This window comes from Lycorma delicatula, chromosome 4 (assembly GCF_047948215.1).
Source record: "Lycorma delicatula isolate Av1 chromosome 4, ASM4794821v1, whole genome shotgun sequence".
Classification (NCBI taxonomy): Eukaryota; Metazoa; Arthropoda; class Insecta; order Hemiptera; family Fulgoridae; genus Lycorma; species Lycorma delicatula.
In genome coordinates, this window is record NC_134458.1 from 121,795,490 (window position 1) to 121,817,401 (window position 21,912).

The 21,912-nt window shown below is 28.3% G+C and overlaps 1 protein-coding gene across 1 annotated transcript in view; it reads left to right on the forward strand.

Annotated features, from left to right (window-relative positions):
* Window positions 1–21,912, forward strand: part of LOC142322708 (kinesin-like protein KIF12) — a 180,863-nt gene that overhangs the window by 79,194 nt on the left and 79,757 nt on the right. Inside the window, exons 5-8 of the mRNA XM_075361785.1 lie at window positions 3,563–3,703; window positions 12,270–12,411; window positions 14,828–14,922; window positions 20,288–20,429. Coding sequence (XP_075217900.1) covers window positions 3,563–3,703; window positions 12,270–12,411; window positions 14,828–14,922; window positions 20,288–20,429 — 520 coding nt within the window. The remainder of the gene's footprint in view (window positions 1–3,562; window positions 3,704–12,269; window positions 12,412–14,827; window positions 14,923–20,287; window positions 20,430–21,912) is intronic.

Sequence of the window (21,912 nt, forward strand, 5' to 3'; positions counted from 1 at the left end):
AAGTTTGAGGAAGGGTCAGACATGGATTCCAACTACATAGAAACTAAAAAACCAGAATGGAATAGACATTGGTATAATATTAGGGTCATTTAGAAACTTCATGGCCTGACACTAAGATGTTGCAAGTATAACCAAATGTCTATGATATTTGTACAAGAGTGATCCTTTAGATGGTGTACTTTGAAGTTTCAGATGCATGCGTTTAGTTGTTTGTGGCAATCGAGTAAATCGAATAAGTTTGACATTTTCTGAAAAAAATGGATAAAATTGATCAGGGTTTTTCAAAGTACTTTGTTTTAAAAGGTTTATCTTTGATGGACATACAAAAAAGCTTAGATTTCACTTTAAAGGATTGTTCACCATCATTTTCAATGATAAAAAAGGACTTTATTGAATTTAAACATGGTCTTAAATCCATTCAAGATGATGAATGCTCAGGATGCTCAAAAATCACTAAGACTGATTAAATGATTACAAAAATCTAAAATTCCATATTTAATGATTGCTGACACTGTAAACATCTCAGTAGACCATGTTCACTACATTTTACATGATGTTTTTGATATGAAGAAGCTTTCTGCTCGATCAGTGCTGTATTTGTTAACAGTTAACCAAGAATTCATTCGACTGAACACATCTCAAGGATATGTAGACTTCTTTAATGATTTTGAGTTTTTTCAACTTTTTATAACAGTAGATGAAATGTGGATTCACCATGATATGCCAGAAACCAAATAGTAATCCAAACATTGGGTAGGAGCAGGTGAAAGTGTGCCAAAGAAAGCGAAAATGGTTCCATCTGCAGAAAAATCATGGTTATGGTTTTTTGGGATTCTCTAGGGCAGTGCTCATAAACTACCTGCAAAAAGGCTGGACTATCACCAGGGAGTATGATGCTTCACTACTAGACCACTGAAGAATGCTATTTAGGCTAAATGTCCACATCTGGCAAAAAAAGTACTATTTCATTATAATTATGCGCGTACACACGTCTTAGGCTGTTGCTGCAAAACTCCATAATTTATGCTTCAAAGTGCTTAGTTCCCTGTTATTACTTCCTCTTCTCAACCTGAAGAATGGTTCAATGGACAGAAATTTTTTTCAAAGGATAAAGAATTGTGAGATCAAAGCTGAGACAACCAGTTATTTTGTAGAGTTTGACAAATCTCATTATACTGAGGGCATTAAAATGTTAGAAAATCATTGGTCTAAATGTATCAAATTGCAAGGTGACTCTTGAAAAATAAAAATAATATTCTGAAAAAGCTTCTTTTTATTCTTTGTCAGGCTGAGAAATTTCCAAATGGCCTGCATATTAGGTGTGGAAAGGAACCAAAGATCTCTCTGATGAAAATATTTTCAATTGAAAATTTTGGTATTTTTGAAAATGTTTTACATTATATCTATATCATAAATACTGTAAATGAATAATTAATTTTATATATTTTGTGTATCAGTTCATTTGTAAGATTTTGTTTACTGTAATTCGGTATTAAATCTACTGTAAACAATGATTTATTAATTATTTAATAAAATATTTATTTATTATTTAATAAGATATAAATCTTTATATTCTTTGGAATAATTTTATAGAAAAAAATAATTAAATATTCCATTTAAAATATAGTGTTGTTTTTTCTGTACTTTTTGGTATAAATTTTATTTTAAAAAGAAAATTATTTTTAATTTTATCAGAAAATGTAATTTTTTTCAATTTGCATTATGACTTCTAGATTAAAAATTTAAAGATTGTAATAATGGCATATTGTAAATTCTATAATGTTTATTAAATCAAAGAAACAATTGTGATTGACTGCATATAAATTAGCTGCTTTGATTTTTTATTCAAATTGAGCTTCAGTATTTGAAAGACTGATGAATTAATAGACTTGACTGTGTTACAGTAATTGCATTCAACTGTTTGATAAATAAAATATGTATTTCGTACTTATGTGTTGTCTAGTATACTGCCATAGTTCAACATCAGAATAAATTTGCTTGTTTTATTAGTGAATTATTTATTGGATGAAAAATTGATTACATGGAATGTTTTTAATGATATTGAAATTGTTTTCTGCATAATCAATTTACTTCCTTGAATCATGAAACTCCTTGTTTCCATTAACTTCATTATTTATATTAATTATGAATTACATTATTAAATTATAAAATTAAATTTTGCTATTTTGTGCTTATTAATATCTTTTATAGATGTTATATGACCTACCAAATGTAAAATTACCTTAGGTCCTTACAGTTATTTTTCCTGTTGAATATTTTAGCAGTTGATTTAAACAGTCTGGACTTATCTTGTTAAATTGATTAGTGTTTATAAACAACTTACAATTAGTTATATACTTATGATGATCAATCCTAAAATAAAGGCATCCTTTATTGTTGAAGTTCATGATTATTTAAACTTTTATTTAAAAACATTTATGCATTAATCAGACATATTATCATTATATTTTGATTTTGTTATTATATATAAATAAAATTAATGCTATAATCAGAGTAGTAATTTAATGTACTGTGCGCAGTATTTCACAATTGTATTAATTGTGTAATTCACAGTTCGTGTTGGCATCATGGTAGACATAGCATTTTTGATAAACCATTGCTAAACCTGGGAAAGGTGATAGACAAGAAGGTATTATTTGACTTCTTGTTTATCACTTTTTTATCTTTTTTTTCCATTTTTGCACTTTTTTCATTACATAACGTATTGTATTTTGTCTACATTATTTTATTTTGCATTTATATCATCTCAATAAGGGAGTAATCATTAAGGGAGGTAAAATCATAGAGATGTAACATCAATAGAAGGTAAGCCCAATCACCTTATCCATTTTCAAACCTATCATTTCTTGAAACTTTACAGTTAGTAACTGTTAATACTGAATAAAAGCTTCTAAAAACAATCTCTTTTTAAAAAGAAATTAACAGACTTTAATCCCTGTTCCTTTAATACTATTGTAAAAAATTCTTATTTCAAGCATTATTTTTGCAATTTAATAAAAATTAAACTTTGTTTTATATAGGAGTTAAAAGCTTAATTGATATTAACAAGTCCTCTTCTCCATTGGAGGGAATTTCAATACTTGTAAAACTATTAAATCTCTTTTAAAGGAATTTATTCTGGTAAGTTTCAAAGAGATTGGTGTAGGGACACTGTTATCAGTTGTATTTCTTGTATGGACATATTGCAACTAATACATATCTTTCAAAGCTGGAAATGTTTGTTATTTTAAGAGGTTTTAAAAAATGGAAAGTACATATTACCTGTGTAGATGCAATGAATTATTATATTAGAAAAATCCCATTGATTTAGAGGTACATAATTTGTAAAAGAATAATTAGATTGAGAGCCAGCAGGTGTTTTTTTTTTGTTGATTTTTAGTGCAAGAACAACTATAAGAACAATAAATAATAAGAGGAATTCTCAGTTTTTATTGTATCTTAATGCTGTTTATAATAATACTTGATTTCCTTATTGTATTTTAAAAACAAAATCAAATTATTAGAAATTATATACTTACATAAATAATTTGTTTCGTTGCAGTTTGAGAATAATCCTGATCCATATTCAGAAGACCATGGACTTGTTTTCCGTTCTTTCATGTATCTATTCCGTCAACTACAAGAGCGACCAGATACTCATTTTGTTTTAAAGGCATCATTTCTGGAAATATACAATGAGAAGGTACAGTTATACTATAATATAATATTATATATTATTTTATTATATATATTATAATAGATATAATTTTTTAAATGTGTTTTTTTTTATTTTTAGCTATTTTAATTTACCATTAGTGAAAATTCACTAGGACAGCCTTAATCTACTCATGCCATTGGTAACTATACTTATTTAAGAATTTTATTTGACACTGGATAAAGTTGCTTATCTGATAATCATATCTCATCTCATTACTACATAAAGAGATGTCTTTTTCATTATTTCCCAATAACCACAGAAACTACTGAACCAATCATTATGAAATTTTAAGTGTAGCATTCTTATGACCTCTGTAATGTTTACCACAATTCAAACCTCACCAGTCTCATTACATATAGATCATAAATAAAAAAATAAATAACCTAGAACTTCTTTTAGTAAATTGATAAATATTATCTTACATCAATACAGATTTCTTCAGATAGTTATTATGTGATTTACTAAATTTAACCTCATTGTTTATAAAAGATCAATTTATATTATAATCGTAACATACATAAAAACAAATTAGTTTGGTAATAAAATTATAGGGAACATTTTACATATCTAACAACTGAAAAGTTGCTATTCATCCAAATTAACTTTTTTCAGTAAGCTGTAAATAGAAAAAACTTAGAGTGCAACAGCATACACATGATGTTATACATAGAACGCGGGCGAAGCCATGACAGAAGATGTTATATTTGCAAATAGTATTTCTAATGTTATCAGTGAAAAGTATCTTAATCTAATTTGAAAGTATATAAAATGATTTTTCAAGTGATTTAGTGAGCTGTTTTATAATTTTTACAACAATAGAAAGCTTTTCATGTGTGTAGTTGTACAGAAAACGTAATAATCCATAAGTTAAAAAATAATGATACAAAATCAATTAAATATAAGTACAGTTAATTGATATTATTTTACTTTTTAAAAAAGTAATAAGTGGCTCCTGATGAGGAAAAGTAATTCAGCGTAAAATTAATACTTGAAATGGCTGATAGATCTTTTGAATGTTCTGTACTGTTTTATATTCACTCTTTTAAAACTTTGTTCTAATTTTTTAGGTTAGGAGATATTGGGAGCAATTTAGGGGATAATATCTCAGAGTTAATGAAAATTCTAATCTAAGATAACCACTACACTTATTAACACTTAAGTAAAGTAACATAGAAAAACAGTGGCTAAGAAAGTTCATACAATTTTATAACTACCAGTTTTTAATTTAATTTTCAAACTATGATCAATAAAATTTATTTTACTTTTTAAGATTTGTTAGTTATCAGAGTATAGTATCATCAGACAGAAGGTGTAGGGTTGAATATAAACTACATTTCAGTGAGCTGAGCATGTTGATAAACAACCATGTATTTCATTAAGGGAAGAATGAAATGGGAGACCACTTCACTCCTTACTTTCATTAGTAAGCCTGATATGGGAACTTGTTATTCTTTAAAATGAGTGTCATTTTTGAGAATGAATTATAACTCATATCAAGTTGTTTAAAACCATTTTGGCTGTTGTGACTATTTTTACACATACATACTTGTTTCAGTATATTTTTTTTTTTTTTTTTTTAACTTAATCACTCTAGTCTGTAAAATAATAAAATTAAAAATATTTTTAAATGGAAGAGAATCAACTAAATTTCCAATTATAGCATTAAGTTTTTATAAATCTCATTAACATTATAATTTGTTTGTTATCTTCATTATGTGTATTTTATTTACTTAATAATTTTAAAAAAAATAAAAATAATTTTAATTCATTTGGTGTGCATAATGCTGTTATTGACATTATTTATGATTATTTAGTTCTTGTCCTTGTAATGTCAAATGAAATTGATTTTCATGTACTGGTATACAAACAAACAAAATTGAAAAATAATGTGAGTTGCTTAATCATTTGTAGATATTTTTTTTTATAGAGTTGGTTCTTCATACATGTATATATATATTTTCCTTTCATTTTACATCATTTTATATTGAATCAATATATTAATTTTTTATTCTCTTTGAAATGCCAATTTTGGCAATAGTTTTTTAAGTATAATTTTATTATATTATAGTCATTAGTGCTAATTATATATACTTATTTTGTAGTTATTATAAAAATATTTGTGGTAAGTATTTGTAAATAATTTTAGAATTATTAAAAAGATTGTGTAATATATTGAAATATTTTATAAATTTATTACTTAATTTGAGCATGAATTCAACTAATTATTCAAAATAGATATTATATATATATATGTATTTAACCTAATAGTTAAATTTTTTTTTTTATGTTAATGGTGGAATACTGAGATAATTACATATATTCATACTACCTTGGTTATCCGAACTTTGATCGACTGAAACTTAGATTGTATTTGATATTATTGATAAAAGTATTTACAATAAAGTCAATGTTAGAATGCTGGATCCCAGTTCAATAAATTAATTTTGAGTAAGTGCAGCTACAAGTATTCTTTAATTTCATGAAATACAAAAAAAATCTAAAGAGGACAGTAAAATGCATTTTATTTATTTATTATATTTCAGTAACTACAGCCTTATGCCAATTGCAGCTAACCTTCTCTATTTTTTATATGATAAAAATTGAATTTTATTTATCAGCCTTTTTCCAATTGCTTCACTTGTCTGTTTCCTTACAGAATTTACAAAACATATAATTTAGGAATATGGAAAAATTTTCAAGATTAAAAGATTAGAGCATATAAAGGAATATAGAAGTACTTCAAAACAGTCAAATGTTTTTTTTTTATAGAAAAAACCTATTATACATAACCTTGCTTGTAAAATATCCCCTTGACCTATGTTAGTAAACGTTTTAAGTTAGTGATCTTTAAAAATTACAGTGAATGAATGAAACTTTTGTTAGACTCGGGTGGTACTTATTATAATTCTATCTTTTATACCTTTTATTCATCATTTCCTTTCCCTCTACTACCTTTCTCTATTATTCTTTTATTTTCCATTTGTTAATAGCATTAGATTACATTAAAAAGATTATTGAACTCTTCAAACTAAATTTAAATAAAGTTTGACATTTTATTGATATGCACATGTATACTTTATATATATTTGATTATAATTATTATATTTATATATAAAAAGATAGTGTACGTATTTATATATATATATATATATATATATATATATATACACGTACACTCTATATATTCAATGTACTTATTGATTTTATAATATTTGTCATTATTTATGACAGCTACAATTTTACGGTACTTCGATAGTGTTACATTACATTTTATTTTTGACTTTGTAGTATTATTATTTATATTAGTAAACAATATAACAACTATTATATTATTTATTCAGTACATGTGATAAATCCTTACTAATAAGGAAAAATTTTGTACTTTTATACAGATTTTTGAAATTACAATGTAGCAAAATAATCATTTGATTTTGAGCACACATTCTGTACCATTATAAATCTGGGGCACTAACCAGTCCCCATTGCTTAAAATATCTGAGCAATCCTCAAGAGCTGCATTTCTCAACCTCGAGGTCTTTGTGATATGAAAGGGGGATTGCAAAATTAGCCTACAAATTTACACATAAACAATAATGAAATCATTTTATTAGAAAAAAATCATTTATTATAAATATTTCAGTTACATCTATAATTGCGCTTGTAAAGAAAGTAGATTAATGAGATGGTTGCATCTGTTTTTCATTTAAAAGTTTCTCTATATGTGGATCTATATTAGAAGCACACAAAAACAATTGTTTTCAACTGATAAAAGATAATTCCTATATTTAGTTTTTAGCACAACCATAGATGAAAAATCCTTATCACAGAGGTAAGACGTCACGGAAGGGATTAATATTTTCATTGCTTCTGTGACTAAATTGCCATATTCACTTTGACGAGCAAGCCATAACAAATCTAACTCTTGAGATGTGAATTGTAGTTGTAACACTTATTGAGAGTTATTTTAATGAGCTGGTCGTGAATCTCAACTAATAACTTAGCAGCTGCAATGTTTTCACTAAATGGATTCAGTACTCATATTTGAGAAATCATTTTTATCTTCTGGGAGATAAAAATGAATCAAGACAAAATGCGTTTTAACTTTTTAGCTCACGCAAATCCATGTTCGTGCTATCCAAACTGTGGTGAACAATAATGTATTCTTCACCCACATTTTTCTCAGTATAATTGGAAATGAGTGGAAACATATCAGAATTTTGCTTTGAAAGGCAAATTATCCAGATAACAAGATTCTTAATAAAAGCATGAACTTTGTCTGTCATCAATAAAATTTTTTTATCACATCCTTGTAAATTCACATTCATGTTGTTTAAATGTGAAAATACATCAGCTAAGTAGTTACTTAGCTGAATATATATTGCTGTTGAATTCAACAGCAATATATACGCATTATCCTGAAAAATAATTGAGAATGGCGTTTGTTTATACTGGAAAAATGTTGTTAATTCATCTTGCAATTCCAATAATCGGGTCAACATTTTCCCCCACAATAACCATATGACTTCTGTAATAAAATTAATCATTCATACAGCTTTACAAAGAATTTGTTTGAGATTTTTCTGTGTATTTTTTGTGGCAAGAATATGTCTGTGAAGGAAGTAGTGCGTCCATTCTGCCCTTGGTATGCAATCTTTTAATTTTTTCAGAAATCCACTGTTCTTTCCTGTTATCATCTTTGTACTATTACTACATATTACAATACATTTTGTCCAGTCTATGTTATCTTTTTAGTAGCTTAATAAAAAACATCAAAAAGACATTGTTCTGTTGCAAAACAACATATTTTCTTTGACTGATCTGCCCCTATTTCATTCATATCTCACAAAACATAAGAACTGAGAAATGTTTACCACATCTGTAGATTAATCAAATTGAATACCACAAAATCCACTTATACTCACTTGCTGAATTATCTGATCATGAACATCGGCAGCCTTGTTATCAATTTGCCTTCAAAATGTGTTGTTAGAAAGTGGCATTTTTTTCAATATTTTTGCTTCTTCCACGCCTATTAAAATACTTACCATATCAATTGCAGCAGGCAATATGAGGTTTTCTGTGATTGTGTTGGGTTTGGACATCTTAGCTACTCTTAATGCTACAAGACAAAATGCTTTAAGTGTAATTTTATCAGTATGACTTGATTTACAAATAAAAGCTTGTTCATTTCTCAAAGTATGTAATTTTTTTTTGAAAAATTCCAAGGGCTTGCTTTTGTGATCTGGATGTTTAGTTTCCAAGTGTCAAATTAATTTTGATTGCTTCATGCTTTCATCGGAAAGGACTTGAAAGCAAACGATGCACTGTGGCTTTCCATCCAGTCAGGTGGACTGGAATATGTCAAAAGTCAAGGTTTCAAAGATGACCTTCGGTAAAGCCCATAAGGGCTAGAAATGGAGTGGATGCGGGAGGGTGTCTTCCCCTTCGGGGTCAGGATGTCATTGTACAATCTTGTCTTTTTACCAATCAGTTCACTGGATGTAGATGGCTCACTATCATTTTTTTTACAAATGTATCCATTTTACATAAGAATCTAATTGAAAAAATAAACAGTTACACCATTTGGACCATGCACTAAAAAACTGAATTTTTTTTTGTCCTCAGTTATTATTATTTTCAATGAAACTACGCTTTTAAAAGCCTAAATAAAGGCACCAGACACATACTTTGCATTCGAAACTAAACTGACATTCTGCAATCCCTTATGCTTCTTTTATACTGCTGAGAGCATAACTTGTTCAAACATATAGTGCATGTTTGAACATGACACTCTCACAGCAAAGACCAAATTATAAGGAGCACGTATATATCAAGTTGGAAGCTGTAAATTCTTCATGTTTTAACACTTCATATATGCATGTTCATACTTATTAATGCAGCTAAGTAGTTTTAACTAGGTTTCATTGGGTTGTGGTTGGGGGTTTACTAAATATTCATTGTACATTTTTTTTAAATTTTTGGGGATTGGGGTGCTAAAAAGGTTGAGAATCACTGCTCTAGAGTATGGGAGGGGATTATTCAACTATTTTACTCCAGAAATTTGCTTAAATTGCATATAATTTAAATTGTCATTATAAGAGAAAATAAATTTGTGTAAAAAGTCTTTGCTTTGATAATCCTGTTTAAGATTGAGACCCATGTATGTCTAGTGTTATGTCATAAACCATCAACTTATATTTTATATTTATATTTTTTAAACTTATTACTTTTAGTCATACATTAAACATAATATTCAAACTCAGACATAACCGTTGATTTAATATATTTGAGAATTATGTGTCTTAAAGGGCTAGTACCCAAGCCACATACTTATTGCTCTTTTCTGAATTTAAAAAAATCCATTAATATAAAATGTGATTATGAATTAGTAAGCACTTTATTGGATGTTATTTATTTTTTATATAATATAAATAATTAATGAGTTCAACAAAATGAATAATAAATGAGACAAGAGCCAAATGTTTATTCAACAGAAGAAAGTAAAACAATATGAGGTATGGCTATTAGATAAAAAGACTAATGCTGTAAAATATTTTATTTTAAATTTATACATATTTAGTTATTATCTCCTTCAATTTACACCCCTCCTCTATCCCTGCAATGCTCCATGCAAATTTTCTATTGTTTGATACAGTGCTGGAAGTCTTCTTCTGCAAGCTTTTTCATGATGTGTGCCACTTTTTCTTTCACAGCTTCAACAGTCTGAAATCTTGTTCCTTTTAATGCAAATTTGACCTTGGGGAACAGTTAAATGTCACATGGTGACAGGTCAGGTAAATAAGGAAAATGGTCTAACACTGAGATGTTATACTTGGTTAGAAACGTCTTGATAGAAATGCAGTATGAACCAGTCTGTTGTCCTGATGAAGAACCCATGACTTCTTCTTCCACAATTCGGGTGGTTTTTTTCTTATTTTTTCATGGAATTGAGCAAGGACCTCAAGGTAGTAATGTTGATTAGTAGTTTGACCTTCAAGAACCCAGTGAAGGTACACAATCCCGTGAGTATCTAAAAAACAATCATCATCGCTTTGAATTTTGATTTGCTTATTCAATATTTTTTAGCTTTCGGTGAAGTTGGGGCCTTCCAATGCATGGATTGATGCAGTTTCAGGATCATAAGTGAAAAACCAAGATTTATCACATTATCACTCTTTCTAAGAAGTTTGGGTCATTTTCAATGGCATTCAAAGCTTCTTTTTGTTCAATTGTGAGAATTTTAGGCACCATTTTCACACACACTTTTTGCATGTTAAAATTGTTATGTAAAATTTGCCTTACGCATTCTTTGTCAATTCCTACAGTTCCAGTAATCGCATGAATAGTTAACCAACGGTCAGATCAGATCAAATTACCAATTTTTTAATATTTTTATTCGGTTTTGATGTGGAAGGGCAACCCGGGCAAATCATCATCTTCAACATCTTTTCGGCCACCTTGGAGATGCTTAAACTACTCAAAATCTCATGCTTGTGAAAAACATTCATTGCCATATACTTTTTTTAATAAAAGTATATGGCAATCAATTATCATTTTATCATTTCGGCAAAACAAAAAACAACAGATATCCAAACAAAGGCCACAGCCAGATTAATATGTCTATAAAAACTGGAGTGGCCACAATCAAAAGAGTAGGCTTCACACTACACAACAGTCGGTTGTACAAATTTGGCACACACGCAGTTCTTCTGTAGCAGCATTAGTCTTGTTATTTAATAACCACACCTCACACATATAATGAAGTATCATGTTAACAGAAGATTCCAGAAATCAAAACAAGAATAGGAATGTTTAAGGAAGCACTTTTCATAAAGAAAGAGTTACTATGTAGTAACATGGAATGAGGCTTAAGGAAATGTTTAAGTACTTCTATACACATTCATATAGAAGTACTTAAGAAAATAGATAGACATAAATAGATAGATAGACACCAAGAAAAATCAATATGGGAAAGGCTATAAGCATTTGAAACATAGGCACGGAGGAAGTCTGAGAAAGATAAATTAGCTAACTGAAAAATAAAGAAGTGTGAAGAAAAGAGGTTGACATGAAGAAAAGCTTAACCACAATTCAGAAAAATAAATCTAAGGCTGTTGTACTATCAGCAGAGAAGAATTGATTAAAACAGTGCTGGAAGGATAAATAAAAATCCAAAAAATTGAGGCCAAAAAAAAAAAATTTAATAACTAAAAGGAAGCTCAAAGTGGGAAGTGTAAAGTTTAGTAGGAAGTAAAAGAGAATGGAGATGGACATGCATCTCCATTCAGATAGATGGAGATGTGTGCAAGGCAGCTGTACAGTTCAGCTGATATGAACTATTTGTACAAGCTCTGTCCAAAAAGTTATCATTTTTTTATATTTTTTCTCTCACGTTCAACTTATTTAAGTACTTCAATAAGTTGGACGTGACTTCAGTAAGTAGTACTCATAACTTGTTTGATAGACCTTTCCTCTAGGGTTTTTTTTATATTTTCCACATCTATGATGCATTAAAAAGATTGTTACAATTTATTTATAAAATTTTTTTCAGGTAATTGATCTTCTAAATCCAGGTTCAGCTAGGAAACCATTAGCAGTAAGATGGTCAAAGAAAACCAGAGGATTTTTTGTTGAAAATTTATTTACTGTTGATTGTGAAGAATTAGATGACTTATTGGCTGTTCTTGAAGAAGGTAAAAGAGTGCTATCGGTTACATTCATTTCTATTGATTTTCCTTTCTGTTTTATTTATATATTATTACGTTAATATACATATATAATATATATACATAATGTATATATATGTTAATATTTACTGTCTATGAAGTGATGATGGGTTTACTTTTGAAATGGAGAAATACGTTTGAATTTGTGAAAGATTATTACTAATTTCACATGTTCTCTGTAATTAATCAGCTAGTTGCTTTATTGTATATTATGACACACATATACTTTGTTTCATATTCCACAGGGTGCATTGCAATGCATAAATTATATATTTTCTGTTTAATCCTTAATATTTACAGCTGATGTTAACTACATTGACAGATAGTGTAAATTGTTATCAGTCCCATTTTCCAATTGGCTATCAATATGATTAAGCTCATTTGCACTGAAATATAATAAGTAAATTTATAAATGGTGGTTACAAATGAAATAGACATTTTTAATGGTTTGTAAAAAATCTATTTTTCAAATATGGAAACATTTGAAAACATTTTATTATTATTATTATCATTATTATTATTACTTAAATGGCTCTACAGGAAATTTCTTTAAAGTTTGTGTATTTAATTGTTTCAAGTGTGTATCGTTTGTGAGGTAATAGATATGGTAGTCCAATTCATCCCAAACATGTGAAAGTATATCCTGCTCAACACTAATAGTGTTTGTGATGTGTTGTTATTTTATGTCATCTACATCAACAGGAATGAAAAGGACAAAGCTTTGTGTTTTGAAAACCCCATAAAAATTAGTTCAAAGGCATTAAATTTGGATTTGTTGGTGAACAATGTACCAATGCCATGTTTTCATCAGTTGCGACCAATACAACTGCTGGGAAGGTCTTCATGCAGATAATTTTGAACCTCTATGTGCCAGTGAGACAGAGCTCCATCTTGTACAAGAAAGAAGTTCTCAGTATCTTCCTTGAGTTGAGGCATTAGCTATTGTTTAGATAAATTCCTCCAGTTACTGTGTGTTTGTGGAAAAAACCTATTCATGTACTTTTTCATGAGAAATATCACAAAACACATTACTGTAGGCAAATTGTATGTATATTGCACAGTTTCTCTAGTGCTCTAGTGTTTTCTGTTCCCTATATTTGTTTATAGAATCTGTTAATTTCACCAATATGAAACAAACACTCTTCACCAAAATTAAAGATGAAAGAAAATATTTTCTTCACTAATGGGTTCCTGCGTGTTCACACAGAGATCTTTATGTAAGAGTTTATTGGAATCGTTTTATCTTTACACTAAGTGTGATAATGTATCATTTTCAATTGCTTTCACAAAATTTTCTACCCAGTCAGTTGCAGAATTTATAATTTTAAACTTGTTAATCCAGTAGATCTACCTGGACTACATTGTCACATGGCCAGAACATTTCTTTTTAGATAGAAACTCTGTGTTCTCCAATTTATTCTTCAATTCATAGACAGATTGTCTTTGTGGTTATTTACCACCTTTTGTTCCAAAACATCGCTGCATGATATTAATGGAATTTATTTTAGCTAATTCAAGCTCAAAAAAGCTTTCTTCATAGAAGTAGCAGTCAACTTGCCAGATAAGTTGTATAGCACAACAATCAATATTGACATCAATAGCCTGCAGTACAAACTTAAAAATATTCTCTGTGTAACCATATTCTATGTATACATATATAAAATAAAATAATCTACTGTTGTAATTATTTATAAAAAATATAAACAATAAACAGTTGTATAAAAATACAATTATATAAAATAAAAAAGGTACAATTCTGGATTAAAAACATTGAATTCTTGTTACTTTTAGAACTTATAATTTATAAAATGGCAACGTTCTATATATGTACACAGAAATATAAATAATTGCAAATACATCTTACTACACAGATGTTCGTCTTTTTAATAAGGGTTGGAAGTAGAATATTTTTTGTTCTCATAAATAATTAAGAAATGAAATTTATTTGAATAAAATATATCTTTTTCTGATCAAACATTTATATTTTTAGCCTTTACTCTGATTTACGTTTTTTCCCATCAGTATTATGCGTTAATTTCAGAAACAATTAAGGATATCAAATTTTTTTTAAACAGTTATTTGCCGTAAAATATTTAAATACACAAAATAGTTTTAGCCACTGTTGTTTTTTCTCATACTTATATTGGTTTTCATGAGAAACGACTTTTGCGGTTTTATTCTTTTATGTTTTTTCTTTGTGTATTATCGATTTGGATGATTGATGTACAGCTTGTATATCTTTGGCATAATTTTATGTGTTTGGAAATGTAGCATAGTAACAAAATCCTCCAATGTCTTAAATAATTATTTTTTATAATGTTTTATTTTTAACAATAATTAGACATTTATTATTTTTGTTTGACCTTTATCTCATCTTTTGCAGGTATGAGAAATAGATCTGTTGGTAGTCATAGTATGAATGAACATTCCAGTAGAAGCCATACCATTCTCACTGTAAATATTACTTCTGAACAACAGGTAACTAAATTATATCATTTTAACGTAATTATATTCATACTGTTTTGTAACCGAATATTATTTTTTGACATATCTCAATAAAGCAATTGTTTGCATATGATTATTCTTCACTTTTTGAATCTGGATAAGCTGTAAATTACCCTGTTTTACAGACAGTCCTTTGTGGGTTGAATCTGCCTTCTTCTTCACCTCAACCTTTTCCTTATCCTTTATTTTTTATATGTAGATGATATGTGGATATTGGTTCAGCCACTGCCCTGTTCCATTTATGGTATCATAATGGTACCTTCTAGCAGCCAGAAGGTCCAGTGGGGTAGCAAAACTGTTAAGAACTAAGTTTTCTATCTGGGAGATTTTAAAAATTATTGGGTGATCTGTTTACTCACCTTATCTGGCTTTACTGTATTTAAAGCTAGGTCTCCTGTTCCTTATAAAATCTAATGTAATCCAAAATCCTTTTTTTTTAAATAATTATTTTGTGAAAATTTCACATAGATGATAAATTAAGTAATCAGTGGGTACGATTATTATTGTGTAGTTATGGGTCAGAAAATAAGTCTGACTGGTCACTGTTAATTGTAGGACATTTATTTTATTATGTTGTACATTGGGAGGAGGATTAATATTTGGATGGAATTTTTGTTTATTTATGTCCTTGTAACTTCATAATGCCAGTGGTAATTTTTGTTATTTATTATTTTTTTTATGAAGTAAATGTCTGATGATAAAATTATATAGATAGGATTGTATTTCTTCGATTTTAAGACACTATTGAATTTAAGACGCATCCTAAATTTAGTAGATAATTTCTGGAAAAAATAAAAATATTAAAATACTGTACAATTTATTTATTATAAATTACAGTAGGTCTTTCTCATTCCAGTTGTTTTTACCGTTACTTGTTTTGTCCCTTCTCATTTATGGTGTTATTTGGTGGCTTATCAAAGAACACAGCAACTTCATCAGCATTACTTTTTTGACTGAGACATATTGTTTCTTTGATTGTAGATCCATTACGAAATGTTGATATTACACTAATTTATGCTCATAATCCAATGGTAACTTCTAGCAAATGGAGGTTCTGCAACAACAGTGTCAGACATTGCCTTTTCATGAATTTCTTACACTTCCATGGTTAACTTTAAATTGAAAACCATTATTACTGTCAATTTCCCTTGTCTTTAACATCAATTCATCTTTTGTCACTAGAAGACCTTTTGTGTGGAGTTCCTTGAAATAGGACAAAACAGCAGCATCAATTTCTGAATATTTTCTGTGTTTTAGTCCTAAAAAAAATTTCTTCATTCATTTACACGCTTTTCTGTTTCATACTGTGCCACTGACACACATTTTCTTTGTTTACTGAGAACTGTTTACTGGCCGCATGATTTCTGATTTGTTCAGTGCATAGCCTTGTGTTTAAAGTCTTCATCATATGTATAATGTTTGTCCATGATGATGACAAAATTTAACCCACAAAAATTAAAGAAATAAACTAAAAAAAAAAAAATTTTGTAAACAAAATAAAGATCTATAGGGTCTTGTCTGGTTAGAAAAACACAACAAACAGGTAGACTGGAACGGTTATTAAAAACCCAGATTAATCTACAACTGTAGTAGTATATCAAGTATGTCATACACCTGTTCAATATCAAATGAAGGTTAGACAGAAAACTTGAAAGAATGTTTGTCATCATGCATAGAGCACATGCACAAATTCCAGAGCAATGACTCATCACTAAATTATGATGTCAACAGCAATAAAGTTGTTGAGATGTAAAGCTCTTTGAGATGAGGCATCTTTCTAGAAATTTGTGTATGTTCTATACATGATGACAAATGTTCTTTCACGTTTCCTGTCTAGTCTCCATTCAGTGTTAAACAGGCGTACAGATTCAAATACTTCAGCTTTACACCTATTGACTGTGTGTTTATGTCAAATCACATTAGACCTCCAACTGAAGATGCACCTCGAATTTAAGATGCACCTGACATTTTGATCCTTTAATGTGTAAAAAAAGGTGCATTTTAAATTCAAAGCAGTATGGTATATTAGATAAAAATTTTATTTATCTCAATCAAGTAAATGGGGTTAATTATACAGTGATTTTAGAAAAAGAAAATGGTAGGTGGGGTAATCACTGTTTTTTGAAAGCTGATAAATGAAGTTGTTAGAATCTCACTAAATGGGATATTAAAATAAAGTACTTGAAAAGTAGATTTCAGATATACATATTAAAACCTTTCTAAAACGGAAATCAGAACATATAAAGAATTTTAATATAATTTGGACAAAAGTGTTGCTATTTGATGAAAAGTCTAAATTTTATATGATTTCTCAGTTAAATCTCTTGCTTGCTGGCTTAATTTTGTAATGTTAGGAAATAAATGATAACATATGGAAACAATTGGTATTGCTCATTTATTATGTGGTCACAAGCCAGCACCACTCCTGTAGAAACAATATTGTTCAGTTAAGCATATTAAGTTAATCATAATTTTAAACATGTAATCTTTGTGTGGAAAAAACATTACTATGGTATTACAGAAAGAGACTTTGTCATTTATGATGGTTTTTTTTTAGTGAATAGATGAATGGGTATTTGTCAATGTTTGCTTTTAAAGAGAGATTTATTATGAGATTATTCACTATGATTTATATGGAAGGGCTTGGCTGTTTCTGGGATTACTAAAAGGAAAAAAGAATTAAATACAGTTTTGGCTTTTCACTTTATATTTTTACTTACATGCTTATCTTTTAACATTTGCTACTTCTTCAGATATTCCAGATATATGGAATCATTCATTTTTAAGCTATACAGTTATCTAATCCCATGACCCTAACAAGAAGTTTTGCAGATTTTTTATTATTTATGATATAAATTATTCCCCTACTGAACTGAAGTAGTGCAGTTAATACATTGTTTTTTATCAGAAAAGGATATATTAATTTGTTGTTCTGCCAGTCTTTCTTATAACTATGATAAATGTAATGCACCTGAGGTACCTGAGGCATTAATTAAAGTTACTTTCTATGTGAGAAATAGAGCTCACTATACTCAGTCAATCCCTGTGGTATCACTTGCTGGGCAAACATCAGCTTTATTTTTGCAGGCTTGGCAAGCTATTATGATATTGGTTGTGTGTAGAATATAGTGGGAAACTATTTTATTCCTCACCTTGTAAAGTGTGGTATGGGATGCTTGTGACTCTTGATAATAGCTATATTTTTTGTTACCGTTTTCGTAAATAAACAAAGCTTATTTATTAATTTAATGCAATCAAATTTTACAAACTATAAGTGTGTTGTATTTCTTAAACCCGTATTTCTCATGTGCATGTAAAATTATATGCCAATCCTTAAATTAAAGAGTGAATAAAAATGTTTTACTAACTCTGATCAGTATTAATTCATTACTGTAAATCTTGACAATGATAATAATTAGAATTAAAAATAAAATTGTTAGGTATTAATTTAAAATACACAACTTCCTCCATCTCACTCAGTCTCTCTCTGTTTCTTTTTCTCCCTCCCTCTGTCTATCTGTGTAGTATATGTGTGCATACATATATATTCTCATATATATATATATGTATATATATATATATATATATATATGTGTGTGTGTGTGTGTGTGTGTGTATGTATGTATGTATGTTTAGTGATTTAATATATTCAATGTTGCAATAAAAAAATCAATATATTTTCATCACACAATAATGAAATGTCATTAGTTTGATATTGAACTTGACAATGTCAATAAAATGTCTGTCTGCTTACTTGTTTTTCTTTTTTTATTTCAGTGATAGAATATTAAATATTGTTTTCTTTCTTTCTATATTTTCTTATTCTGTCTTCAAATTTATTATTAGTTTTATTTCTTGAACTGTTTCTAGAAAAAAGTTTGTTTTTTTTTTACTTTGTACATTGTCATGTCATGTTACTTATGACAAATTATGTTACACATTGAAGTTTTCTTATAAAATAAATAATTGGTGTTATTCTTTTGTACTATTTATGTAACAATTAATAATTGAACAAAACTGAAATTGAAAACAAATCACATGACATATCATATAAGTTGTTTTATTCTTTATAAATTTCTTTCTGTTAATCATATAAAAACTGATTAACAATAATGTATTTTCTAGATCCTACCTGTTCAGTTATTCTTTGAGTCTTTCATTTTTACTATTTTATTTACTCTAATTTTTTTACTCTCTTTACAGTTTTGTTATCTTCATAGTTATTTATGCTACCAAATTATCTAATGTTGAATGTACTAACAGACATAAAACATAAGCCTAAAGTTTTTAAAAAATATTTTTTTTTTAAGTTTCTTATCTTTCTGATGAATTTTTATTAAAACTTCAATTTTAAACAATATCCAGTCATTTTATTTTTTCAAAACACCATTTTTTATAGTAGCCAGCTACTCTTATATTTTTACTTACTATCAATGTTTCATTACCATTAGGGCAGACACAAGAGTAGTTAGAAATTATTGGCATCAATTTATTTAAATATCAGCTGGAGTACTATGGTATTCAATAATAGGTCATTTTATTTAATACCATTATTTTGAATTTGTATCTATATTTTTAATTTTTTTTCAATACCGTTATTTTTTAATTTATATCAATGATGAAAAAATTCAAGTAGTATTTTATGCAGATGATACAACAGTGATTTTGTCTAGTAATGATTTTAAATACATTTGCGATATACATTCATCCATTTGACATCTCATTCAGTGTAATTTTATAATAAATGAAAATAAATTTATTCCGATGATTGGTTAGAGAATAGTCATCAGTAGTGAATTTCATCACACTGAATGGTGAATCTAAATTGCAACTGTTAAATGAACATATTTATTATATTTGGGAAATAAAGATGATGAGAGCAGTTTTTCTCATTTAAACTCATATTTAGTTCTCAATTCTGCTTTGGAAGGTGATTAAGGGTGGATTTCATAATACCTCTGTGTGTTGCAATCCAGTTGTGAAAGAAGTTATAATTTGGCTTTAAAAGTTACTACAAAAAATCTTTTAAAAAAATTGGAGATTTTCTTTTAACCCACCAATATAGGTGTAAAACAGGATAAATCTATGATTATCCATCCTGTTTTACCAGTGCATCAGTATATTTTATATTATACTAGATAAGATATAATACATTTGTAAAATAGAATATTTAATTGAGGAATCAGTAATTTATGCTGTGTAGTTTATTATTTATAAATATTTTGTTAATCACATAAATTTTACAATTGTTTATTTTTATTATACAGTACATATTTTGCACAGAAAGAATACATTATAATTGGTATTTTCCTGGTAATTATTTTAACATTTTTTTCAGATGGAAAATGGTGTATTTATTTCAAAACAAGGAAAAATTAATTTTGTAGATTTAGCTGGAAGTGAAATGACCAAAAAAACTCATAGTGAAGGAAAAACATTGGAAGAAGCAAATAACATTAATAAAAGTTTAATGGTTCTTGGTAAGTTCCAAGAATTTATATTAATTCTATTGTATTAATGTAAATATATTACGAAATCTGATTAAGTTAAATAATAGTCACTGAAGCATATCTGCACTTGATTTTATTTGGATATTTTTTGTCTCTACCCTCTTGTGCTACTTTTTTTTTTACTGGAAAGGCTTTCAATACTGTAGTTATACTCAAAGGCTCAACATATCATCACTCATCCAAAGGGAAATTCATTCACCTTCGCTGGTCTAAAGAAATTGATTTATTAAATATGCTACTGGTATGTAATTCTTGTTACATTTTTGTATTTTGTAAATATCCACTTTCTGTGGAAGGCAGTATTAGGAAACAGTCAGATTGTGATAGTTGAGGTATGTCATCCTCCCCAGTACTGTAATTTTATTAAATTCCTACAAAACATGGTAGCAATGTTGTGATAAGTTAAGAATAAATTTAAACAAGTCCAAAATCATGGATCAATCATAAATAGAAGAGGTGGGAAATTAGGAAAAAATGAACAGCGGAAGTGGGTTAATGAATGCGTACTAGAATTAGTTGATAAATTTATATATATATTTAGGTATAACTATCACTATTGTTCTCCAGAACTCATGCAATGAATAGAGTTTTAACATCTAAAATGCTATTTAACAATGTTTTGGGTAATTTTTATGTCCAAAGAAGATTCTGGTTTCTGCTAAGTGGGCAGTTAAAAGATATTTGTAGATCAATAGTGGCATACGAGGCTGAAGTCTGGGATTTTATGAATATCAAAGAATATGAAGGGTTCCAGAGATTTACCATTAAAAAATCCTAGGAATGACTTTTAGTGTGCCTAATTGTTGTTTATATCTTGAAACCAGTGTGAATTTACTGTCACAATTTTCTATATATTGAAAATTTTTTAACTATCAGGTTGCCAAGAAAATTAGTTGAACTTAGTAATGAAGGAAGTAGGTTGGTTTAAGCGATGGCAAGAACTAGCAAATAAATATGATTGTTATTTAATAATAAAAAAGAATAGAGGGATCAGCTAACTTTTATATTGGGAAGGATTAAGGAAAAAGTAAGGAGTAAATGGATTAAAAGGGGGTGATGAGCTGAATATAATGTTTTGTATAAAAGTTTGATGTGGGGTTTAGGGTATAAGTCATATTATGGTTGTATGTAGTATGTCATTTATAGGTGTAATTTTTAGAGTTAAATGTAGGCAACTTAGTCTAAACAATGGACTGCATAGGGAAGAAGAAAGGCTTGTGTTCAATGTGCAACCTACCGGAACTTGAATCTACAGCTCATTTTTTGGGAACTTGCCCAATTTTAAGAGATATTAGAAGAAAGTGGTTTGGTGTAAATGCGTTGGATATGAATGAGGTTATTAATTAGTTGAATGGTAAAGATTGGGAAGTATTGGTTGGGTATGTTTGTGAAGCAAGGAAGTTTGGAATATGCAGATTGTGGAATTTAATTATTAGGGTTTATTTTTTGGAAG